At 32.9% G+C, this 27,613-nt stretch overlaps 2 protein-coding genes across 10 annotated transcripts in view; one reads left to right on the plus strand and one right to left on the minus strand.

Annotated features, from left to right (window-relative positions):
- Positions 1–5: 5 nt before the first annotated feature.
- On the minus strand, positions 6–16,703 carry LOC143069981 (uncharacterized). 3 transcript variants are annotated; one of them, XM_076244697.1, is made up of 9 exons: positions 16,626–16,703; positions 16,443–16,526; positions 13,711–13,759; positions 13,014–13,066; positions 12,287–12,361; positions 7,069–7,137; positions 6,569–6,697; positions 4,611–4,697; positions 6–753 (listed from the first exon to the last, which is right to left on the minus strand). In XM_076244697.1, the coding sequence occupies exons 1-9, from the start codon at positions 16,680–16,682 to the stop codon at positions 88–90; spliced, it is 1,269 nt and encodes a 422-aa protein (XP_076100812.1). In that variant the 5' UTR covers positions 16,683–16,703; the 3' UTR covers positions 6–87. The 3 variants fall into 3 exon arrangements, with proteins under 3 accessions (XP_076100812.1, XP_076100814.1, XP_076100813.1); XM_076244699.1 differs by lacking the exons at positions 16,443–16,526; positions 16,626–16,703 and adding an exon at positions 16,091–16,132; XM_076244698.1 differs by lacking the exons at positions 16,443–16,526; positions 16,626–16,703 and adding an exon at positions 15,959–16,056.
- A 3,494-nt stretch (positions 16,704–20,197) lies between these two features.
- LOC143070043 (uncharacterized) overlaps positions 20,198–27,613 on the plus strand; it is a 76,775-nt gene continuing 69,359 nt past the window's right edge. For 3 of the 7 annotated variants that reach the window (XM_076244704.1, XM_076244705.1, XM_076244706.1), the window contains exon 1: positions 23,986–24,502. In XM_076244704.1, coding sequence (XP_076100819.1) covers positions 24,008–24,502 — 495 coding nt within the window. In that variant the 5' untranslated portion in view covers positions 23,986–24,007. Of the gene's footprint in view, positions 20,228–23,982; positions 24,503–27,165; positions 27,192–27,613 lie in introns of those variants that run through there. The other 4 variants (XM_076244702.1, XM_076244703.1, XM_076244707.1 and 1 more) reach the window with 4 other exon arrangements.

The following is a 27,613-nucleotide window of genomic DNA, read 5'->3' on the forward strand; positions in this document are numbered from 1 at the left end:
CGTCGTCATGTACATATATTATCTTTATACACATTTTAATTACTTAATGAAATATCTAATAAAGTGTATTTTTAAGTTAAGGATTTTCTAAGACTTTACTTCTGGTTCAAAATTATTTTCATCAGAAACACTGATATGTCGTCTGCTATCTGACATATGTTTATAAGATGAAGCTGACTTTGATCGGACAGAAGAATTTTCATTATTGTCAATCGTTTTATCTCGACTCGGTTCGTCATTTGAGTCATTTGTGATAACAGATCCAGATCGACAAGCTTCGTCCTTACTCACAACAGGAGAGGAACAATGTTCTTTAGTACCCTCTGTATACAGTTTTTGTTCTTGAACATTTTCATCATCACTATCAGCATTTTGCTCAGTAAAGTGTAAACTTTTTTCAAGGTCATCAGCATTTAACTGTGGTTCAGATTTGAACTCAAACTCCTTATTGTTTATATCTTTTTCGGACATAGAATCTTCCATATTGTCCTTGGTTTCTAAATTGACCATAGCAACAATGCCAGCGTTTGTTCTGTTATGGCCTTCCTCTTGTTCTATCGTAGATGTAGAATTACAACTAGCGCCATCTATATTTCTTTCGTTTTCGGTCGAGTCCAAATCATTCAATTCTTCCTGTTTGGCTTTTGAATCTGCTAGATTGTGCTCGTTCGGATCCTCACCCATCATCGGTCTTACTCTTACCTTTTCGTGGAGACGAGTGAAGACTTGACAAGACAACATTCCACTTACTATCTAAAAGCAAAACAAGGTTGGAGTAAAAAGTAAATAGTTTTATCGTATGGTGGTATTGTCATTTATTGTGTCTGATATTTATATCATAATTTGACCTAAAACATAACAGAAGAATCCGACAGAGCTATGCTCCATTTCTTCCTGTTTGTATGCCTCCAGCCATTGAAACAGAATTTCCGATATAATGAGTTAATATTCCGTTATTCAATATGTATATGCAAACAGACCTACTGGATATAAATTTGAATAATTTGTAATCATGTACATATTATAATTTGTACAAAATTTGTGTACAAATAATCAATATTTTACAAAACTTTGTAATTTATTAGCCAAGTATCATTAATGAGATTATATCCCAGCTCCTTTGTTCTAACAGGGGCGATCTGAGCCGGATCACCCCTACCAGATCACCCCAGTTTGAGTTTCTTTGTTATGCATGCTTTCCTTTGTTCTGTAACATTTTGGCGGGAATGCCAAATCCACTTTAAAACTTATAATTAATTATACGGTAAAGACTATCTATCAAAATTCACGTAGAAAAAATCCAGTGTATAAGCTGGGATTCGAACTCAAGACCTTTAGCATATCAAGCCACGACACATTCCACTACACCAGAACGACTGGATACAACCTATCAGTTATTTAACATACTTAAAGGAAGCAAGATATTTTTATAAGTGGGGCGAGTTGGCAGACCTGTATTCAATGTGGTTCAAACCCTTTTCGTTAATAAGTGAGTTGTCAGACTGATCGTGTAATTTGATTTTACACTTTTTCAAATTGAGCGAGTCGGTAAACAAGAGTGGGGCATTTTTTTTTATAAAGTGGCGATATAGTGTGGGCCGATTGGCCAGTGGGGCGAGTTGACATTATTTGATATCTACTCATCGTGTTCGGGGGCCATTAAGGGTACACATCATACAGTAATATATAAAGTATATTATAATGGTTGTGTGGCGTTCGCAACTAGATTTTATGAATTGTAAATGGTTTTTCGTCTAATCTAAAACAGCTGGGATGTAAAATAGTTATCCGATTCGGACTTGGTGAGTCAGTGTTAGATCACCCTCTGGCCTCCGGCCATCGGGATGATCTTACACTGACACACCGCGTCCTCGTGGGATAACTATTAATGATTTTCTACTCAAGGAATAGATTATCATAGCTGTATTGGACAACATTCGAAAATTTTAGGCCTGAGTGCTATCGTTCTTTGTTTGACCTTTTAATGTTTTCATTCGAGCGTCACTGATGAGTCTTCTGAAGACGAAACGCGCAAATGTCGTACGCAAGTTTTTTTTTATCTTCATGTATGTGAATAACACTGTCTTTGATTTATATCATCATTTTGCCATGGACTCTTGCTACAGTTTTATGATCAAACCATACTCCAATAAGAACGTTTTTCTCAAGTCTTTAATATACTATAGTCTGTCAGAATTGTTATAATGTCATGCCCTCTTCCTATCGTTCAGTACTCGATGGTAACGATTTAATAAAGTCAATCAACTAGTTTATATAATACTGCCTTTAAAATTTTGGTAGCCATTTGACTGCTGTCTTTAGAATATTGTTTGTTATGTTTCATAGCATGACATACTAAGGATTTTCTTATCCCAGGCATAGATAACCTTAGCCGTATTTTGGCAAAACATTTTGGAATTTTGGGTCTTCAATGCTCTTCAACTTGATACTTGTTTGGCTTTCTAACTATTTTGATCTGAGCGTCACGGACGAGTCTTATGAAGACAAAACGCATGTATTGTGTATTAAATTATTAGCCTAGTACCTTTGATTACTATCAGCATGTCGAAATGTCCTATTGTAATGTTCATTTGTGTATTTCTCTGTCCTGAATGTGCTTGCATTTATTAGTACCGTAGTCCTGTCATGTAATTATGTCAGTTAAGTGTTATATTTTACATTGCCATAAAAGCGCTAGGTTTGGCTAGCCGCAAAACCAGGTTCAACCCTCTATTTTTCTTAAAATGTCCTGTACCAAGTCAGGAAAATGGCAGTTGTTATCTTATAGTTCGTTTCTGTGTTTGTTGCATTGTCGTTTATTTTACACTTAGTGTGTCTGTTGTTTATTTGTTTTCCTCTTATAGTTGATGTGTTTACCTAAGTTTTAGTTTGTAACCCGGATTTGTTTTCTCTCAATCGATTCATGACTTTCGAACAGCGGTATACTACTGTTGCCGTTATCGATTACTTTAGCCGTATTTTGCACAACTTTTTGGAATTTTGGGTCCTCAATGCTCTTCAATTTGATACTTGTTTGGCTTTCTAACTATACTGATCTTAGCGTCACTGATGAGTCTTATGTAGACTGTCACTAGACGAAACGCGCGTTTGGCGTATAAAATCATAAGCCTGTTACCTTTGAAAACTAATTACAAAAGCTATTGAACTAAGTGTTTCAAACGGTGAAGTTGAAATCATACCTTCGAAAATTGTATCACGAAATTCCGGAACATTGTGGAATATATAAAAAAGATGTGGTATGATTGCCAATGAGACAACTATCCACAAAAGACCAAAATGACACAGAAATTAACAACTATAGGTCACCGTACGGCCTTCAACAATGAGCAAAACCCATACCGCATAGTCAGCTATACAAGGCTCCGATAAGACAATGTAAAACAATGCAAACGAGAAAACTAACGGCCTTATTTATGTAAAAAATCTTTGAATATCTGTTTCACAGAAGACGAGGAATATGTTCCAATTGTCGCTACCACAGTCTCGTCCTCTTTTCTTCGAATGTGACATATCGAATTAAGACTTATCACTAGATTTGTACTAACATGATTAACATAACGAGTTTAACAAGTGAAGCGGGATATAATTACCCTTCCAAGATTACCCCCGGTATTTGGTGGCTTTTGTGTTGTACAGTCGTTAGTTATCAATGCTGTGTTGTGTTTTGTGTTAGTCTTTTCGTTTTCCATGGCATTGTCAGTTTATTTGTCAACTTATGATTTTAAATTTTCCTTTTGTATCTTTCGACCTTTTTAAATCTTCAAAGACGCAATTTGAACTTGCACCTCTGACAAGCATGACGATTTAAGATTCCACATTGCAAACTTCCAATTTCTCTGTGGCACAAATAATCAACGCCATCGTGCGACGTTCAGATATATATCAGTTGAAACGTAACGTAAAGGTTTTTCACATCATACAGACTGCATTAACAGGGTTGTACATATAATGAAAACCTGATCCGTCAGGGTTATGAGAACGAAAAACTAAGAAACAATACTACACAGGAGCTATTATCATCACCATGAATTGGTTGACCGATACGATGTGTTGGTGTCTCAATTCACAAGAGACAAGTTTGGCGATATCAATATATCTTGTCATCTGCTATGTGAATCTACCGAGTGTCCCGCGTTTGAAGTGGAACATTTTTATTGTTTCTAAATTCACATGACGGATGATGCCTACAAACTAGCCGACGATTACCCTGTATACGAACGAGGTCTTACTCCTTTTATAGCTTGTGCAATTCATTCAGTTGTTTCCCTTGATTTGCATATTTTGATCGTATTAACTTTATTTGAACATCAGCAAACTACTGCTGCTCTTATTAACGATATCAATTGGAACTGAAGTATATTCGATGTCTCAGTAACAAGCATTTCTGCAAATCAAGTTGATTCTTTAGAAATAATATTATGTTTCTATAATATTAATGTTAAAAGTTCCAGAATATGTATATGAATTATCTCATTAAGGAAATATTTTTCGAGTAGATTCATTAAAATTAATATGGTTCTCCTAAAATATATTAGTAAATAGATTAGGTTTTGTCTGTTTACAAACTGTGGGGTGATGTATATAATTACCTGTACTAAAGCGATCCCAACGAGGACAGCGATCCATATTGCCATATTGTCTGAAAGCCATGTTTGGATTGCAGATAAGCACGATATCTAAAAATTAATGTAAATATTTACTCTAAATACAAAATCTAATGAAAAAGTACATTTTTTCGAAATAAAACATAAATCCAATCGATTACACCAAGAAGGTGTATACGAGAACAAACAAAACAAATTGCATTAAATTTTGATGTTTCTTTGCTGCGTAGTTTGATAACCTCCTAATGTGTACAAATATTTGTATATTCCCGAATTTCAAATATGTCGGTTTGGGCTTTCCCAGTGAAATTGAATACAAAAAAATCGCTTCGGACATGTATAATTTATAAAATGTTATTCTTATTTTGAAATAAAACAAAAGTATGACAACAGGATAAAGCATATAGTAAAAATACATATGGAAAAGTAAGATTACAAAAATATTGAGCTGCAAGGAAAAATTCAAAACGGAAAGTCCGTGACTTTCATATTCCTGACTTGGTACAGACATTTACCTGTGTAGATATGGGTTAATTAAACATGGTTTTATATTTTCTAAACCTATCACTTGTATAACAGTCGTATATAATTCAACTATATTGACAACAATGTGTGAGTAAAACAAAAGAAACATTATAGTTAAAATTTCAAAATTGGGGTACAGCAGTCAATGTTCTTGCTTAATAAGAAAAGGCAAAAGTAGTTGACCGCTGTTCAATAACCATAATTTTATTAAACAAAAACAAATATGGGTAACAACCTTAAACCGAGGAAAAGACATCAATTATAAGAGGAAAACATCAGAACACAGTAACACTTAACATTTACAAAAACAAACACAGACGCATATATACATAGAAACGGACTGTATATAACATATATACCTACTACTATATTCCTGACTTGATACAGGACATTTACGGCTAACCAAACCTCCCGCTTATATGGTTATGTTAATTCATAATCAAGTGGAAAAAAAACAACACTCTTTTAGAAAAATAAAAAATGTTTTCAGTTTTAATTCATACTTGCTATTAAGAGTTGATAAATACTTGAGTACAATGTATATTCGAGTTGTTAACTCATACGTACAGTAATGCGTGCTGATTAAAACAAATATATATAGAAAAACGCAAAGTGTTGTTTTGAACATCTAATTTTTAACGTGTTGCTTTCATACGTATATATGGTACATATTGTGTATACATACTTGAAGTAACAAATATTGATTTATACTTGTAGTAAAGGGTGCTCATTCATATTTGAACTAAAATGTATTGATTGTACCCCTATTTTTGACATTTTTACCTATTGTATCTGGGTTTTTTCACGCATCGTTGTCAATATAATGGAATTTGATGCGACTGTCATACAAGTGAGAGGTTTCGCTAGATATGAAACCAGATTCAATCCACTATTTTTCTACATAAGAAAATACCTGTACCAAGTCAGGAATATGGAAGTTGTTGTCAATTCGTTTGATCTGTTTAAGCTTTTGATTTTGTCATTTGATTACGGACTTTCCTTTTTGAATTTCCCTCGGAGTTCAGTATTTTTGCGAGTTTACTTGTTTCGTACTTGAAGTAAAGGGTGTTGGTTTATATACATATTAGGTATGTGTCTCGCCCAAGTCAGGAACTGGTAATTCAGTGGTTGTCATTTGTGTCTATATATCATATTTGTTGTTATGTCGTTTGAATTATTTTACATACTAGTAAGTCATTTCATGGACTTTTATAGCTGATGATGCGGTATGGATTTTGCTCATTGTTAAAAGCCGTATGGTGACCTTCTATGTCATCTGGTCTCTTGTGAAGAGCTGTTTCAATAGTAATCATGCCACACCGTCTTAACTCTATATTTTAAGTAAAGGATGATGATTTATACTATATTTAAAATGTTTTGAGTCTTTCTGACAGTAAACAGTGGTAATTCATACTTACAGTATAGAGTGTTGATTCTCGTTTTGCAGTTACTGTTCCGAACATCTCCGATACCTTGAAGCAGCTGTCAGGAAAGCTTGCATAATCACTGCCATATTCACTATAACTTTTTATTCCACAACATTTCAACTAAAAAAGATCTATAACTATTCAAAATCTAATCTTCGTACTTACCTAATTTTTCTTCTTTTTTTACATTACCTTACATACACACTAAATCCTCAACATAAATGAAGAAATAAGGAACTTAGCACTGTTACCACGTAAGTCAGTACGTTTACAATTTATAATATTTTAAAAAGAAACATATGGCATATGAAATTATCAGAATTAAAAATAGTAAACTAAACTTATATCTCAGAATGCTTTAAAACAGCTGATATATATATAAGCAGAAAAATAAATATCAAAACGATATACATGTATATTCAAAACTGAAAGAGTTAAAGAGTTCTCGTGAAGGACGCCAAGATCATTAGAAAACTGTAGTATCAACTTACACTTGTCTGAATTGTGTACCTGGCTTCATCGTTCACTTCGTCCCATGTGGCTTCTAATATGGAAGGTATCTAAAAGTTAACAATAAGAAAAAGACCTATTAGCATTTTTATTATATTATAAGGGCACAAAAACAGCATAAAACAGACCGTGTAACCGAGCGATATATAATATTCCATAATTTAAATGGTTTTCAAAATTTTATATGCTGCAAAGCGACTCGGTCAAATGTGTTTCTAGTTTAATTCTAAAACACGGAAAATATCTTTTAAACATCTGCATTGTAACGGAAGATGTACAAACGTATCTGCTTGAACATACTCCGACAAAGAGAGAGAGAGAGAGAGAGAGAGAGAGAGGTCAATTGGGGTATTGTTCAAGAGTTGAAGAAGAAGGACAACAACCAACAATAGAATTTAAAACAAAGGAACCAACATGGGAAGCAGTTAGTAGGGATAGTAAAAAATTCGGGGAGAAGATCCACAACTGGATACAGTGGTGTACCATATACAATGTATACAACTATGGCAACTATTCCGTTCGCTATATATGTTTTAAAAAAAAGACGATTCCAGAAGGCTTGCAAAAACCAGAAGGATGCTTCTTACCAAAGGAAAAAGATTCAAAAGACATTTCACAGTTCAGAATGCGCATCTGGTGCAAGAAAATTGGTACCGTTAATTTTATTAAGAACAATTTCAATACTGATCGTAGAGGGGAAATCTACTATTCTGTATTGGCAAACAGTGTTAGGACTGATAATTTGACAATATTTTACTTTAATGATTTTATCTATTTCTATAAGATAAGGGTTAATTAATACCTGCAGATCTGTTTTTGAAGTGAGTAACTTTACTGACCAATGTGTCTGTTTTAGAGTTTTATACTTAGACTATCATAAAGCCATTGACAGAACTTTCCGGTGTTATAGTTACAGAAACAATTGAACTTTATAATAGGAATGTAACCTTAAGTGGTGCTAACTTATATATGCAGTGACAGGATACAAAACTTTTGTTGATAGAAGACCAAACCCTTGTTCCGGTAAAGCTGTATATTCTGTAGGATAAGCGAATAATTTACACATTCGATTTGTCATCTAACTTAATATAAATTTAGGGACTTCCCATACTTTTCAGTTTCTTGGTTACTTTTAGATGCATTCTCATGTTTTGTTTGTATATGTTATACACTTGTTTCACAGATTGATAAATAATTATAATTTGTCTGGCTTTAATTCAGTTTTTGTGGTCTTATGGGACCAACGTAAGGACAATTTACTAGGTAAAGGTAGAGGATTGTTACATCTATACATCTATGAAGAAATGAGGCATTGCAGTTTTTTCAAAGTATGTAGAAAATACTAGTGTTATAAGCAAACACATAATGAGGCGATAGTCAAAATGGGGAATTTGACAGTTGTATGGTTAGACCTGACTAATGCGTATGGACCAGTTCCAAAAAAAATTGATAGAGATGACAATGGATCACTACCAGCTTCCAGATCACATCAGGAAATAGTCAAAAATTATTTTGCTGCGATTTACTTTATATAATAAGTCTACAGCATGACAGAAGCTAGAGAAAGGAATAGTAACGGGTTGTACCACAAAAAGTAGAATCACAAAAATACCGCACGCCGAGGAAAATTAAAACGGAAAAAATCCATTAACAACTGTCATATTTATAACTTGGTACAAGCATTTTCTAATGTAGCAAGTAGCGGATAAAACCTGTTTTAAAGCTACTAGTATCTAAACCTCTCACTATTATGATAGTTGCATACCATTCCTTTATAATGACAACGATTTGTGAATAAAACAAACGGACATAATAGGTAAAAATGTCATCTCACTGATACTATTCATTATGAATATCATCATGAAGGCAGCTGAAAATTTCTACCATCAACAAGAGGGTTCATGGATGACCTTTCAGTAACGACATCATCCGATATTCAAGCGAGATGGATACTTTTGGCAATGAAAGAAGTAGTCACGTGGGCCAGGATGAATTTTAAGCCAATGAAGTTAAGATCAATAATAATCAGAAAAGATCAGATAACAGCAAAGGTTCCAGCTAAAGATCTGAAAAAGGCAACAGTAGTATACCGCTGTTTGAAATTCATCAATCGATAGAGAAAAAACAAATCCGTGTTACAAACTAAAACTGAGTGAAACGTATCAAATATAAGAGAACTACGACACAACAGAAACACAACACCAAAATGTAACACACACAGAAACGAACTATTATATAACAATGGCCATTTTCCTGATTTGGTACAGGGCATTTTATGAAAAATGGTGGGTTGAACCTGGTTTTGTGGCATGCTAAACCTCCCGCTTTAATGGCAATGTTAATTATAACATTAAAATGACAACATTACACGACAGTGCTACAGTAAATAAATGGGAGAAAATATAGGACAGAGAAACGAACGAATAATAGCCATAAAAAGGTACCAAGTTAAAAAAAATTATACGCCAGATTGCGTTATGTCGATCCATACAAAAACTATGCTCAGATGAACAAAGTTTAAAAGCCAAAACAGGTACATAGTTGAAGATCGTCGAGGACCAAAAGTTCCAAAACGTTGTGACAAATACGGCCAGGGTAATCCACAAAAATATCATTATTATCAAGAATAATACATACAAATGCAAACATTAAATTTTATAAAACGACTATATAATAGATAAACATAATTAAACTGAGGTGGTGACTACCTAAAGATATGAAATACTAACAATCGTATATAACCCTATTAAGTGCCTTGGAAAATGGTTTGATGACACCCTAAAAGACAATTCCAATGTGAAGACAGTACAGACACATGTTTATACAGAATGGCTTTTTTAGAAGATAGACAAGGGTTGATTGCCTGAGAAGTTTAAGGTTTGGGAATACCGAAACTGGCATGGCTTCTCGTGATCTATGAGAAGACAGCAACAACAGTTGCAACCACAGAAAGAAATATTAACAGTCCCCTTAGGAGTACCACCAAATTTTACAGCAATATTAATTTACAGTCGATCAGCACAAATCCAGCTACCTTTTACGTCAACTTTAGAGGAATAAAAATTATCAAAGAGCAGACTAGTTATGACTCTGATAGACTCAACGGATAGTAAGATCAGTAAGGCTTGAATCTGAAGTAGATTGAGCAGAAAGATTTCTTCATCATAAAGACATAGTGGACAACACCTGAACTAGGAAACAGGGCTAAGAATGTCCAACAGTGGTCAAAGGCAACATCAAAAGAGAAGAGCGGTAAGAAACAAGACAAATAAAAGAAGAAAAAAGAAGGGCAAAAGCAGTAGAGTTTAGCCGTCAGCAAGCATCGATGAAAGTTGACAGAAAGAAAGATCACATGGGCAGAGTTATGGAGAATTGAATCATTTAGAATCTCATGTATGCTTATGTTAGTCTGCAATACACTTTATTTCCATTTAAACTTACACCCGTGAGGACTGATCGAAGAACCAGGCTGCTAGTTATGTGGAGAAAGAGGTACGATGACACACATACTATCAAGATGTAGGGTTGGGCTGTCACAGGGAAGATATCGATGGCGGCACAACGAGATCCCAAAATATTTGGCAGAGGTCCTTGATGCTGAGAGACGGAAGAATAGACCAACAATAACAGAGGCTAAGCAGATCTGATTCGTTAGAGAGGGAGATACTGGTCATGCAACAAAGTCACAACAGCTCGGAAAAGGGCAGTGAATGGAAAATGACGACTGACATTGGCAAGAAGCTTAAGTTTCCTTAATTTGTTCATACAACCCTACGCTCAGACATTGTAGTTTAGTCACAGATGTCAAAGATAATAATAGCAGTAGAACTAAGAGTTTCTTGGGAAGAGAGATGTGAAGAGGCATACTAGCGGAAAAGGGAGAGGTGTACAGAGCTGATTATATCATGTAGAGAGAGGTTGGAAAGCGTGGCTGTTCCTGGTCGGAGTAGGCTGCACAGGATTTCCTGCACAATCAGTATGGGTGATGTTGAAAGTCAATGGTAATAGTTAGGAAAGCAAGGAAGACATCAATAAGACAGTAAGAGGAAGCAGCAGAACATTCATCTTGCTGGTTATGGTATCGTTGGGATGATCAGAGATTTAAGCAGAGTGTTGATGAATAGAGGTTTGGTTCCCTCTACTGACCCGAAGGATGTAATAGTGCAGGGTCGAAACATCTGGTGAAGATTGGCACCATCTGCAGACATCAAAGCACCGACAGAAAGCGTCCGGGTTCAGATATGAGGAAAGATGAGCAGTCAATGAATATGACAGTAGAAAAGCAGAATACCACCATTTGTAAGTATTAATAATAATTAAAAAAAAATCGATTGATATCATAAAGAATTACAAAATCATATACGCGAGGAAAGGTATATGTTTTTCACAAAACATAATATGCCAGCAATTAATAATGAAAGGGTGGACTGAGGGTAGTGGTGATTTGTCTTGCTCTGCTCTTCCGACTCTTACATTTTTCATGTAGAAGATGTATTTCTGCTTTTTCGAGTATTCACAATTTTGAAGTTTACCATAAATAAAATAATTAGTTCGAGGAGATAAATGTACGTTAACTAGGCCGGTACATTTTTTTTACATTTGAATTTTTTCGGGGGCCTTTTATAGATGACTATGCGGTATGGGCTTTGCTCAATGTTGAAGGTCGTTCAGTGACCTATAGTTGTTAATTTCTGTGTCAATTGGTCTCTTTTGAAGAGTTGTCTCATTGGCAATGATACCACATCTTCTTCTTTAAATTAACCCATTTAGTGCACCGAGATGGACCTGGCAATCTACATATCTATAGTAAGAAGACAGAGCAATACACTTTACCCCAAATTATGTCGTAACGGCGACTAATATTGTGATGTTTTAATCTTAATTAGGTTTTTGAAGTAGATGAATGAGATTGACTGTTAGTTCCCGATGTTGCCTTATTTTAAGTTCTTGTATTCTTATATGATTTCAAACTTATGAACATTCTTTATGTAATCGAGTTCTATTTCTACCAGATAATGGTCACAATCACCGTATTGATTATTCTGCCATGACTTTGGTGCTCATACGGACCCATCTCCCTCCCACAAAATGTACTAGTATTCTATTTATTTCAGCTTTTTCATCGAGCCTTTGAATGCTCTGACACAGTAGTTAATCTTGTAATCATTTTACCAACAAAACTTAACAAAAGAAGCATACCTGATCTTTTTGCGTGTATACTACGATAATTAGAATAATCTCTATGATTCCAAACGTCATTGAAAGTCCAAGGTACTGTAATGTTAAGAACATGTTATTATTTACATACTATTTTGAATGGTAAATAAATAAGGTTAAACAAATAGATTTTCATAAATGCTTTACCAAAAAAATTAACAATCAACTTTAGGTGTGAGTAGTCCGTCACATAACAGATTGGAGATTCATCTGTTTATGCTTCTGTAGAATGGTTTGGTGTACTTTCAATCCTCCCTTTTTGTGGATTGTCATTTGGAATTTTGGATTCCTCAGTATGAAGATATTTTATTTTTTTACAGAATATATATAAAGAATGTGTTATGCAGGTCCCTCTTTTTTTAATAATGTTTCTATTCATTTTAAGCGTGTTTTCTGTTGAAAAGGTGATTTTCAGGTTTCATTTCCCTTATGAACAAAGTGTGTTTTAAAGATCTTTGAACAGTAAATGGGTGGTGTTACTGATTTTGGTAGGATTGGCCATGTATATAACCCGGACATGTTGAACTACTGTTGAAAGTAAGCAAATGTAGCATTGTTAAATATTCTGCAATAAGATGTACATAAGTATAGAATGACCATAAAATCGGTTAAAAACGTTTTCAAAATAATCTTCGATTTCTCATATACCAAAACCAGAGCACATATTTCATTCCTTTTTAAAATTCACTTATTATTAATGTAAACTTACCACTTTCAATAATAGCATGCTCCCAAACATTCCTCCAAGACATCCTACGAGTCCTACAATAATAAGTATAAAATTCAAAGAAAATAGTCTTTTCTTTCAATAAGTGTACCCCTATCTACTCAAATGTGGAATAAAGTTTACAGTTTTTTAGGTTATGTTTCAACAATAGAGCATTTAACATTCGTTAAAAAAAACTATAAATCATTTATTAATGGTTTTATATCCAATCCTTGTTATCAATTTTTCCCTTAGTTTTGTTTTCTTTTAGTTTCGAAGGAAGGTTTTCCGTGGAATCCGTATTTAGATGTTCATTATCGTGGTTTTATTATATGTCTCTCATTGCTATCTAGTTTTCATGTTAGCACTATCATAATTCAAAATATTTCTATTAGTTATTGAAATGCTTCTAGCAGATGTTCAAAAGTTATTCTGGGACAAAGCGGAATAACTCAAAAGTAAATCATTCTGGTACCACCCTGATCTCCTTTGGTCCCTATTCTTCTTGTTACTGTTAATAAAGACCGTACAAATGAAAAAGTGACACATCGTAAGATTCGAATAACTTCAAAATTTAATATTTGGTGAAAATTAGTTTACCATTCTTTTTCTGCAGAAATTTGTTCACACATCTGTTTTCAATCTGTTTTTTTATAGTCGTTATCATCTTTATGATGTAAAGTACTTGTTTTCAACTTACCAGCAAGAGCTATTAGGACACCAATGGCTATGCCGGCATAAAATACTAACTGAAATAAAACACATTGTGATATTCTGTTAAAAAAATTTGACTACATATTATTAAAATAGATTTTAGTGCAATGTGTGGTAGGCATACGAACAAAAGTCAGAGTCAGATATGTTGATTTGGATGTTTTTATATTCACTATTAAGGAGGTAGACCTAGGTTAAGGGAAATAACTCTTAAAATCATCAGTACGTTTGTGTCAACCATTTTCAAAAATATATTCTAAGCTTCTAGGTTACATAGATTATTTTCAATCTGTTTCAGGTAAATGCTTAAAATAAATTGATGAACTTGACTTTTACAAACGCTTAACTGATTTAAAGAATTATCACCCTGAACCAAGGTCTACCCCCTTAAACAAGTATTTTTTTCCGAGTGTTATGTAACTTTATATATATTAGTAAACTTAGAATCTTTCATATATAACTTACATGCATTGCTTTCTTGCGATAAAGTAAGCTAAATGAGTCAACTGGTATCTTGTATAGAACTACTGACCATGCAATTTTGAATGCATGGTGAAATCTGCTATCTTCCTACAAATATCTTCGATTCCAATGCTTGAAATGGTATATTTCAATTTCTTTGTCCGAACAATAATTAACTGTATATGTAATAAAACCTTACCGGTTACTATTTGTGTTATTGTTTGATAACATAATGTATTTGACCTTCCAGTTCAAAGTTTGTGTTTCATTTACAGTATTGCATGTGAAATTCTTTCTACTTTAGACTTGCATTCAACATGAAATACTGTAAAAATACTTATTTCTTATGTAGCAAAAATACTGCAATCTGATTGGTTAATTACCCCGGTGTAAATAACCCCCCACCCTGGTTCACCCCGGGATAAATAAAATTTTGCCAAAAATTTCAGAATTTTTTATTTTTTTTTGCCAAGAAAAAAAAAAAAAAAAAATAAAAAAAAAAATAATAATCGAAATAAAATGTTAAAAATTTCAAAAAAAAAAAAAAATTTAAAAAAATTTTTTTTTCCGGAAAACTCAAACATGTCAAAGAACACAAAATTTTTCTGATTTTTTCCAAAAATGAAGTAAAAAGTATTTTACAATGCGCAGCAACAAAGACATTGAAAAAAACGTTACACTGTAAATTTTTCATGTACCATTTTTTCAATTTTACATCCTGGTTTCAAAATGAGTAAAGGAAATGTTCATAAGAAATAAATTCGTTATCTTGGTGTAATCAGGGGTGTACGGAATTTTACACCGTTGTTGAAAATTCATACACCCATTCGGCTGCGCCTCAGGGTGTATGAATTTTCAACAACGGTGTAAAATTCTGTACACCCCTGATTACACCAAGATAACTAATATTATTTACGAAAATTCTTTTTCGCTCTTTTTGACGGCGATGTGTGTTCGAGATTTACTTACTTTGTTCGTGCATTATTCATATTATATAGAAAAAAACATGTTCACTTATATTTGTCTATTCTGAAATGTTTCGAAAAAAAGTTGGTTTATTAGTAAATAACTTTTGTAATATTGTTTTATATTCACATTTCTTAAGGAGAAAGGAGAAAGGCAATGTATGGGCGTTTTCTTCACACTTCATTCAGAGGATGACTACATGTACAAGTGTAAACCACAACGTCTAAGTTCATTAATGACTGTAATCGTTACTAGTAATGCAGATATTATTCACGTTTAAGAGACGCTGTTTAGGAGGCGATTTGAGAAAATAAATACTATAGGAAGTAATCAATCATATATTTAAAAACAAAAAACAAAAAAAAACACAAAAACATCGTTTTAACAAGCGGGTCTAAAAAATTCTTTTCAGTATATACTAGGTTTTTTTTTTTTATTTAACTACGATTATTCAACGTATATATGTAAAGGCAACTTTTAATCATGGAGAATCGGATATAAAAGGAATAAAAATAGAAAAACCAAAAAAAAAACTGTAATGATTCAACTTTCCCCATGAAAAATCAAGGAAATCTAAAGAATTTCTTTAATCAGCAAAAACCAGAAATATCTGATTAGAACAGGAAACGGCATTTGTTTGTACTTTGTGCTAGTTCAAATAATACATATTTTCAACAATCCTTGATCAAATATATTAACGAAATCTTGGTTTAGTTGCAATTTTTAACAGAAAAAAATATTTTGTTTCAAAGAAGGAAATCATCATTGTGGTAAAATAGAATTTGATGGTCATATAGAATACTCAGAAAACTACCGGACATAAACCCTGATCGTCATATAGAATACTCACAGAACTACCGGACATAAACCCGGATTGTCATATAGAATACTCACAAAACTACCGGACATAAACCCTGATCGTCATATAGAATACTAACAAAACTACCGGACATAAACCCGGATCGTCATATATAATACTCACAAAACTACCGGACATAAACCCTGATCGTCATATAGAATACTCACAAAACTACCGGACATAAACCCGGATCGTCATATATAATACTCACAAAACTACCGGACATAAACCCTGATCGTCATATAGAATACTCACAAAACTACCGGACATAAACCCGGATCGTCATATATAATACTCACAAAACTACCGGACATAAACCCTGATCGTCATATAGAATACTCACAAAACTACCGGACATAAACCCGGATCGTCATATATAATACTCACAAAATTATCGGACATAAACCCGGATCGTAATATATAATACTCACAAAACTACCGGACATAAACCCGGATGTACTTGGCAATGTACTCAATGTCCATCCTACGAATCCAAGAAGTCCTCCACCAATAAACTAAAAAAAATATATATATATTTATATATACATTTTTGAATAAGTTGACATTATTTGCATCAAGCATTCATCTCAAATTATTTTTTTAACCGATCTTACCCAGAAAAACAGATTTGCTGCTAAAAACAGCAATCTCAGTGTTCCTATATCTGCCATAACTTTTGTGTCATCTTTCAATATACAAAATACAGAAAAAGTTTTCAGAATAAAAATATTAATTAGCATTATGAAAACGATTTTCTTTGTTTGTTTTTCTGATTTCCGATTAGCAGAAACGTTTCAAAACAAATACAAAGTTAATATTTATTTTCGAAGTTTCAAAACTAAGTCGTCGTGACACATGCATGTCAATACATATTTACATGAAAAGGTAAAAATAAAATCTCTACTGTCATCAAATTATTCGGCTAAAGGTAGTTTCTCTGAGGATAGTTTTCAGGAAAGTTCACCCCTCTATAATGTTTTGAACAAATGTCCACAAATATAAGAGACGTAAGCGTGAAGTTTTTAGGCATGATACGATATTTCCCAAAATGTGGTAGATTTTGGATAATATAAAAGATTAATCAAAACAAACATCATCTATAGATGTTAAAAAATTACTTGTCACTAATCTTGTGTAACTGGTGTGTTAAAAAGACGTTTCCAAATGAAAAATCTGGCCGTGCGATTTTCTGTAGATTCAGTTTAATTGATGGATGTATATTCAAGATTAGGAACTATTTAATTGATTATGAATGCGATATTATTGCTATTATTTTCTTAAAGTCATTGAAGGGTCTTACAAATAAGATAAAGAATACCACAGCTTTTTTTATGAATACAAGAGAAGAAAGGGGTATGCGTTCAAGGAGACAGCTACCCAACGACAAAAATTATATTTAAGAAGGCAGTATATAAACAGTGTTCAACAATATACTGGTGTGTATACAATAAATCAAGCTCTAAATCAACTTCAGTCTATAAATGTAAATAACATTAACAACATCTGTCATCTACAACAAACTACTACTGACAAGGTGTCTGACCAGGGAAACACTTTGTTTTTAAGATCTCAACCATTCGTCTTTTTAAACTCAAGTACATACAATCCACATCCAGTACATGAAAAGCACTTAACTCTACTAGTGTGCATCATTAATTAGTGATCATATGCACTTTACATAAATAAGCAAATATTTTATATGCTTCAAAAGATGTGCATAAACAATGACTTGCACAAATAATGATATGGTTTATAGTAAATTTGGCATTCCTTTAAACATGATAGACTCGAGTTAACTTTTAAGCCAGATATAAGGGAATGAATAAACACCGTGTTAATTTATTCTCCATAAAATATTCCTGGTTTTCCAATAGGTTATCTTTCGTTGCACGAAATTGTGTTTCTATTATTGATGTAACTTTTTTAAAAGCGCTGGTTCAAGGTAGGGTTGCTCGATCCTTAATATATAAACTGCATTCAATGTAAAAAATTCCCATAAACAGGAATTTCACCAACTAAATACTTTCTTTTATTCTATGGCATTTTTTTTTTAATTCGGAGAGAAATGGTTAGTAAGAGTATACTAAAGTAATAGGGTCGCCTGTGTTCCCCTCTTAGACCGTACAACATATGCTAAAGAGGTTGTCCGTTTGACCAAGGAGATTATATGAGACCTCCTTATTTTGACTGTATATATATATGTATATATATAGTTTTCAATTTAGACTCGTATATATATATAAATATTCAAACCTATGATTGCGTTGGATAAAAACCGCAATTTTTATACGTGTGCATGTAAAACAAATTTCGTTGTAGAAGGGTCTAAATACAGCACAAACAACATTTTCCAAAAGACCAAAAAAGTGAAGAAGTATATTTAAACAAAACGCATTTGACTAACAGGTCGAACAATTGATGTTCTTTAACCTTGCTGACTGCCATTGGCGATTGCCAAATAAAATTGATCACAAGATGTAACAAAATAGATCTTAATATAAATTTAATACTAAACAGAAAACAAATAACCAGTGGCCACGATGTTATGCCACAAACATAAGGTGTTAATATTTTTTTGTACACCAGATCCGGATTTCGACAATAAACGTCTCTTCAGTGATGTTAGGGATCGAAACGGTATTTGGAAGGCCATATAAAATGTACCCTCATTTTTAGATAGACTATTGAATTTTAAGAGTCAATATAGGATGAACGGATCACATAAACCGGGGGGAAAATATGATACAAGCCCAAACGAAAAAATATAAACGAGTCTAAATTGAAAACTACGTTCAAACCTATGACTGCGTTGGATAAAAACCGCAATTTTTATACGTGTGCATGTAAAACAAATTTCGTTGTAGAAGGGTCTAAATACAGCACAAACAACATTTTCCAAAAGACCATATATATATATATATATATACAAGTCATATATATATATATATATATATATATATATACAAGTCTAAATTGAAAACTACGTTCAAACCTATGATTGCGTTGGATAAAAACTGCAATTTTTATACGTGTGCATGCAAAACAAATTTCGTTGTAGAAGGGTCTAAATACAGCACAAACAACATTTTCCAAAAGACCAAAAAAGTGAAAAAGTATATTTAAACAAAACAAATTTCGTTGTAGAAGGGTCTAAATACGGCACAAACAACATTTCCCAAAAGACCAAAAAAGTGAAAAAAGTATATTTAAACAACGCATAGAGTATAAAGACATACACAGCGATATCCGTTCAGAATTACCGATTTAAATCCGATGTCTGTTAACTGAGAACCCTTGCAATACTCTTTGAGAGGTCCATGACTGGCCTTTTATAAGGCAAATGTTGAATCCCTCTTTCTCCATACAGTGGCAGTCTTGATTCAGACAACAATCAATTAATCTAAACAAAATAATAAGTGAACATGCACTCAAAATTCTACACGAGAAAAAAAAACGTATCTAAATTGGATTTAAGTCTTTCACATCTGGAAAAAGTTACATAGTCTATTACAAAACATGATTACTGACAAAAATCCAATTCTGCGTGTTTACAAAGTCTGTGGTGAGAAACTATTGCATTATTTGTTATTGGGTTCGTCTAGAAGAGCTGATACATACTGTAGTCCAGCCCTGGTCTCATTAAATATCAGTGACAAAACACAATTTGAAAATAAGTCACTGAGGTCAGAGCTGTACTAATACATACCGGTACATGATATTTACTAAACAAGGCAAATTTTTGCTGCCAAACTTGTATACGAAAATGTCAAATTCTTGAGCTTTCATGGTATTAGTTTGAATACGGACATTTTGATAAATATTGGTAGGGATACATTTTGTCGCTAACAGAGAATCCGTGGATGTTGAATTTCCACGTTCTATGTCAATTCTATTTCAAAATATCTGATAACACAATGGTGCACAGTATTGTTGATGATAACAGCTTATTCTGAAAATACACCATCTCGACATCTTAACAATACAAAACTTTTTTAAAAGAAAGTTTTATCTATCTTCAAAGTTTTTTTTCTGGAACTGAAATCGAAGAGTTTAATTTAATTTTTATTAAGTAAAAGTAAACATTTAAATTTGGCAATCAACAGTGCACCTAAATTATGCAACAAAACGGAAGCAAAGCGATTTATGAAATGTGATATGTGTTGATGATTGAACATCCCTACTATCAGACATTTGACTAGCAGGCGGATGAACTGAGGTGAGTGGCGCACTAATTATAGTTCTCATGTCAAATAATTATATTTGTCATATAATTATGGCAAAAATTGTTTAAAAAAATAACATTCAATTGTAAACTGAATAAATGTATAATTCCAGTTATAGGTCTACATCGCATAAAGATTAAGGAATATTATGTGTTCGTATTAACTTTCTTGTAAGTATACGAGTGAAATGTGTGATCATATTACCAAATATTCCTGGTACTGTAGTTGAATATAAAAGATAAGAAAATTTACCAGAAAATCTGTTCCATCTGCAAATGTGTATGAACTAATGTGTGTATGTTTTCATTTTATCAATGAATTAACTTTTGCACCTGGTAATGTTTTCTGCGAGGCAAGTTAACAATAAGTACACTCTCTGATACCCGAGGGAAAACTCTTATAATTTATGACATGATATCAGTAAAATATAATATGGAGATGTGGTATGCATGGTAGCATTGGAGACAAATGCCATATTTTAAAGACTTACATATACAACTTTCAATAGTGAAATTTTGTTGTTGTCACGTTAAACTGCAATTGTAGTCTTGAAGTTAAAATTTCTTATCATAATTTATTAAGTTTTTGGGTATAGAATACACGTAATTATATTTTTATAAAGCTGCTTAAATGCGCTAGATGTGTTTATATGCTTTTCATCAAGTTTTAAAGGCGTCCTCGCAGCACAATACATACAGACAATGTAATTTACAAATATTGCTGAAGAAAAACATGTTCTTTCTACTAGACAAAATTGTACTCTGAATTTTTGGGCACATTTCTAGAGAATTTTACAGAAAGTTGCACTCTCCCGTGGGATATTTGGTCTATTGTACATAAACGTGATTGATTTTTTACCGTGGTTCATATCTTTTTGATAGTCAATGTAATGACTATTCAATATCATTATATTTCATGTCACCTAAAATGTTAAAATAAGAAGGTACATTGTTCATCTTTTTGTTTTTATCATTGTTACTTTGGTAACGGCGTACAAAACATCTCATTGTTGATGTTTTGTTTGTTTGTTTTGGAAACGAAACGAAATGTTTTGTATCTCTATAATTAACTTAACAACTGTCAAACATGATACATTGCGTAACATGTGTTATCGTAACTGTTTTATAATACATACAGACAACGAGATAAGTGCAGCATTTTATATCTGTTTTATTGATTGAGTGAGCAATTGAGGTCACATTTATTCTGATCCTTTTGATGGTGTATTTCAATTTTCAATAAGCTTTTTATCATGTGCAAAACAACTAACTCCCGATTTTCGGATATTTTATTCCACTTATAACTTTAAAGCTGAACAGTTGGGGGAAAAGCACTGTCAGGTTGCTTTCATCATGTATGACCTTCTTGTACTAGTTTTAATGCAATTATCTGTCTACTAATGCTGTTTGATATTACTTCTAGAAATTTCAACCAATACTGTTAATATGCAAAACTCTGTCATATATTATTCCTCTATATGTTTATATGTTGTAACATACAAGGCTAATGCTTATCCTATTGATTGTTGAACATGAAACTATAGAGCAAAGACCATGCAGATAAGATGATTATCCTTATAGTAAATTTTCCTTTCTTGAGCTTACTTTTTTCGTACTTTTCTCGTGTTTACTTCGTATACTGTTAAGTCTTATGTTGTATAAATACAAAATGTAAATTATGTTGTGAAGTAACACTGTGACTTCCTTGACATGGCTATATTTATTAATAAACTTGTTAGGGTAATATACAGATTGTTGTATAGGGTTTAACTTTATATCACACATGAAGAATTACAACCTACACATCGTTTTATTCATTGATTGGTATCATTGCCCAAAATTTACTTACTTTTTACATGGACAAAGAATTTCATTATTTTTATGAATTACTAGTATTCTTTTCCCGTGTAGTATTGTCGCTTCGGTATTGTACACTTATAACAACCTGTCGTTGTGTTCATAGCTCTAATCAGTGCTATCATCTCTCTCAATATATAGCCCAGAAAAGTGTTTTAGAAAATCAAAAATTTGAGTACGAGACTAAATCATTGGTTAGACAATTCATGGGTAATGTTTCTTTGTTGGCGAGACATAGAGTTACATGTAAAAATACTATAACCTCACAGCTTGCAAAGTCAGAGCATAGATGTATTAACCCATCCATCTATGGTCAGAGTGTATCTGAAAATGAGGGAAGTGTGCAATTATATTTGTCTACCATTTTGTAGTACGGTAATGTGTGTAAACATCAATTTCCGATTTATAAACGGAATAGGTTGTCAGGTCTGTGGTTTCCTAAAACACATTCTATTACAGAAAATATCAAAGGTCAGTTATTCTGGATATTCAATACATATATGCTTAAAGTGTGGATAGGGACAATGTATGTTTATTATATTCCAATCATATAACTAACTATACACCATAAAAGGAACCGAATTTTAAAACAAGATTAATGTAGGTGCACATGTCTATTAGAAGAAACAAAGTTTGCTGGTTGCTTTAAATGACAGAGAGTATAGAAACTATTGCAATATTGCACGAGGAGAGCTATTGATTCCATACCGAAATATAACACTTTAAAACGAATTTTCCAATGTCAAAACTAGATTTTAAACACACCTTTTTTGATAGTTTAATTGATAAAGGCTCTGTAGTTAGTGGTAAGATGGCAATGAATTCAACCAACAATTTAAATTGGAATGAAGATACCAAGGTATGTGTGTATTTTATGAGAATGCATCTCTGTATCAAAGAAATATTCCTGCGAACATATTCTCTTTTCGTTCCCACAATCAGATCCTTTTCGAAGTCAGTTATCACAAATACAAGGGTGCCTGCCTCTGGAATCGATAGGATCGATATAACTGTAAATATCAAGGTCCCATTAGATTACGGTTTATGTCATCGTTATCAAATCATCAATATTTCAGTAATCAATTAATTAAATGCAAATATATCTGAAGTTAAATTTAAGGAAATATGGAACTGAAAGGAATAATAATAAAACTCCACAGTTCCTAGAGGCAGACGACAGTCACGTAATCGATGCTTTCAGACATTCAGATCATTAGTGCACAGCGCCAATCGACCTTCTTTCACTCATTTTTTTGTCACAATTCTGATTATGCAACTTGTATCAACAAAATGCTTAAGGCATCAATAATATGCAAATTTAATATAATCATCAGCTAAATTTTAAAATGGAAACAATGTAAACATTGAAAACGTAAAATGAGCTGAAATCCATTCCCTTTGTTTGATGCACACAATTACAGAATTGATCTGTTAAATAGAATTTTGTCATGATATTTGCCACTATTACGCTCCACGCATGTCATTCTCTTATTATATTAACAAGAACTATTCGGATCTTTTGTCAAAGTTGCACATAGATGATACACTAATGTAACTTTGACATGATACTATATGTACCCGTATTGTTAAATTACTATTGAAGTATCATCCGAGTGACATTTCTTTCTTTTGGACAAAATAATAGATTATATGGAGTGTGACAATCTTACCATTGATCACATAACAAAAGATGGTGGCTAAATAGTTGTGTCTTTTTGTTTACTGAAGTAATTTAAAGCAGATAAAGAGAACTGGATTAGGAATATTCGAACATATACGAAGTACATGTACTTCATTAATTCTGAAAAAAGACAATCAAGTGTTTTAGGCAAACATGCTTCACAGAATTAACTGATTTGACATAAAGAAGTTTATATGTACATTTTTTCTAGGAGTAGAGTATTTGCTAGGAAAGCCATGGCCGAAGAAAAGGAGAAAATCGAAGAAATGAATTCTCCAGAGACAGAAAAGTTTCTATCAGACAATGTGGATGATAATAAAGCTGAGAAAAATTTCGAGAAACAAGTGATAAATTGTGAGCCCACAGTTATGGATGGTGTTTCACCCTCTCAGTCAATGGAATCTGACAGCAACCTCAAAACTGAGACGTCAGAGTCCAATTCTATGGAATTTTCGCAGGATAATTTACAACATGATGATATGGACGATAGTACAAAACTTGCTGAAAATAACATCCAAACTCAGTCAATACCTCAGGAAGTAGCTGCAAACATTGAAGAGGTAAACAACACTACAGAGAGCCCTTCTACTTCTTTAGCTGACAATAGTGATGTGAATCCAAGTAAACCACAAGAAACAATAGAGTCTATTGAAACACCTTCAAATGTTGCGGTAGAGCAAGACACAGAACAGAATGTACCTATAGGGATCGTGAAAACTGGCAATGGATCAGTAAGTATAATAAAATGTTTTGTCGTAGATGTTGTTTCAGAATGGAAAACATACACAAGAATGTGCAAAATATATGCATATTGTACACGCGTCTATAGATTTTGAACTTGCTGTACGGTATGCAAAGTACAAAGTACCTACTCGCTATTCAAACTACTCATCTTAATGTTTGTTACTTTTGGAATTGCTGCTGTGTCTAATTGTTTATTTCTGTGTTTCACAAAATTTTGGGGCGGATCCAGTCATTTTTTTAAATGGGAGTTCCAACCCAGGGAAAAGGGGGAGGGGTTCCAACCATATGTCTCCCATTCAAAAGCATTGATCGTTAAAAATCTTAAAAATCGACGTATACAATCTGTTTTAATGATATACATTCCATCCAAAACACATGAAACAATATAGTAAAGTTTGAATTTTGTTTCGTCATATATGTGATTTTTTACAACTAACCTCTCTTTGATGGGGATGAAGGCCAGCATGCGTGGAAATCCGACATTTATAACAAAAATAACCCGAAGATGACCGAAATAACAGTCAAACACGGCCAAGGGAGTTAGCAATCAATGACAAACAAACGACACCATACGATCTAATTCTAAAAGATAGAGAGCGTTAAAATATTCAGGGAAATGCTGCCAAATAGTACTACCCTATGTTATGCTAAATCAACATTAGTTTGACTGTTGACAGTTAATACATTTTCTTCCAACAAAAACTACGCCGTTATAAACTATAAAATATATAGGTCAAAATATTCTAGGTTGAATTAACACTTGAGAAATTAGGTAGCTTTTCCTAATTACTAGGAAGCAAAAACAAAGCCACAGGATATGTTTTATCTGACATCAGGAGCTAAAATCACTGCCATTAAAATACCTTCTTTAATCTACCAATGTCAGATCGTTCAATGTACTGTCAGTTGATAAGAAGCCAGGTCTGTAATGATGATTGCTATATGAGATCTGGCTATAATCTTCGAATTATCTTTTTTTTGAAGTTAGTTATGTTACACAGATATACACAAGGTTCAGTGATTCCTACAGATATGACCGGAGTAGATCTTTGTCTTATAATCATGTCACATGTGACTACAATAACAAAACGATTGTCAGTTATAGACCTGTAGATGATTTGAACCTGTGCAAAGCTTTTATAAATAAGCAAGTCTATAATTTAGTTCCTTTTAAAATATTTAAAGACCTGTATAATTGGTACCTTTGCAGAAATTGTTTATGGATTTTTTTTGTAATTACATGTAATAATAATTACAGATACCAGCACGCTCGTGATAATTATATTCACACCAACAATATGTTTTATGAATAGACTGCTTTATGATATGACATTGGAATATAACTCATCTTTTCTTAAATATAACGACAGTTACATTAATGTCTTACAATATAATGAAATAACACTTGGGCATAGATTAAAGAGAAAGGGTATACCAAAGATTGATCTTATGCTCTACAACAATTCAAACTTCTTGCTTTCAAGACTGTAGCATAATCAAGTATTAATTTAAGATTTTATCAATGATAATGTGCGAAATTTGCATTATTTTAAGTGGGAAATTAAATACTGACATGTGATTGGGTGTAGGTGTTGAACTGACAAATTGAAAGTGAAAAAGATACCAGACTAATTGATTTGAAATTGTCTATAACATATAGATGTTAAAGATCCGTGAATGTCAGACTGACACTTAATACGTATTATGACTTTTGACACACAGTTCGAAATCATTGCGACAGTAAAATCATTAAAAAAAAACATATACTAGTAATCATAAGTTACACCAAGATGTCTTTAAATGAAATTGGAAACCCTGCATTTATTATACTTTTCAATCATGACATATGGTCAAATCACTGAAAAACCCCATTCATTTCTAAATAATGGAAAACTACTAATCTTCCATTGACATAGTAATATGTTGGTGTGTATGAGATAAAATTAAGAATGGAACTGGGGAATGTGTCAAAGAGACTACAACTTGCCCGACTAAAGATCGGAAACAGCCAAAGGCAACCAGTGGGTCTTCAATATGTGTGCTTCAGATCTATTTTTGCATCCTCCTTACTATAGCAAGGAGTCTTTTGCAAGTGTTTCCAATACAGGTCGATCTATATCGAACTTTTCTAGATACCACAGCCATCTTTGATTTTAGATTGCATAGTATCAAAATAGACCCATAAACCAGCTAATTGATTTGGAGTAAATCCATCATGTGCCAGTGGCGGGTATCTCTCTCTATATATTACTCTCTCGAGAAATATTCCCCTTTCAAGAGCCCTGCATTTACACGTAAAGCCTCATTTTTTCCATAAATGATTTTAAAAAATGAAGGTCTCCAAACCAAGGATTTAACCATATATCTACCAATGGTGGAAAGCTACCTTACATTCTTTCAGTCAGTCGACCTTGAGAATATTTCAAGTCGAAAGTTTTTGAAATCCACTAATTTTATCCGCCTTATATAATTAAAAAGAAAATACAGTAAAGATATAAATTGTATGAATCAATATACCTGTGGAGTCATGTAATTCTATTAAAAGTAACTTATGGAAAAGATGATTGTATGTTGGACAGACTTGACTGAGATTAATGTTAGGTTATTGATTGAACCACCAAAAGACACCTCCCCTTTCTCACATCGGTGAGGATATTACCAGACAATCAAGGCCAGGTAAGACACTATTGTCAATCTGAAGGTATTACTTTGCCATTGTTCAGTACGTTTAACACCTTTTAATAGGTTTTCATTAAGGTGTTTGTTTTTTTCGTAGCCTTCATAAGATGATACTTCACTTCATCTAAATCAGCTGTAACAAGACATTATCCTCAGATTTACATAATAAGTGTTATATTATCAGATGTAAGGTGGATGAGGGGCATGAACTTCCTAAATAACGTGAAATGTAAACTAAGTATAATCCTTAAAATATGATAATTTTGATATACTATAAGATGTAAGGTGTATGAGAGGCATGCACCTATTACATAAGTTTAAAGATGAAAATGAAAGAAAAGTATAATTTGCAAAATACGATATTTTTTGCATTGTTGCGTTTAACAGAAAAATGTAAAAATCTGTCCAATAATTATAAC

This window comes from Mytilus galloprovincialis, chromosome 1 (assembly GCF_965363235.1).
Source record: "Mytilus galloprovincialis chromosome 1, xbMytGall1.hap1.1, whole genome shotgun sequence".
Lineage (NCBI taxonomy): Eukaryota > Metazoa > Mollusca > Bivalvia > Mytilida > Mytilidae > Mytilus > Mytilus galloprovincialis.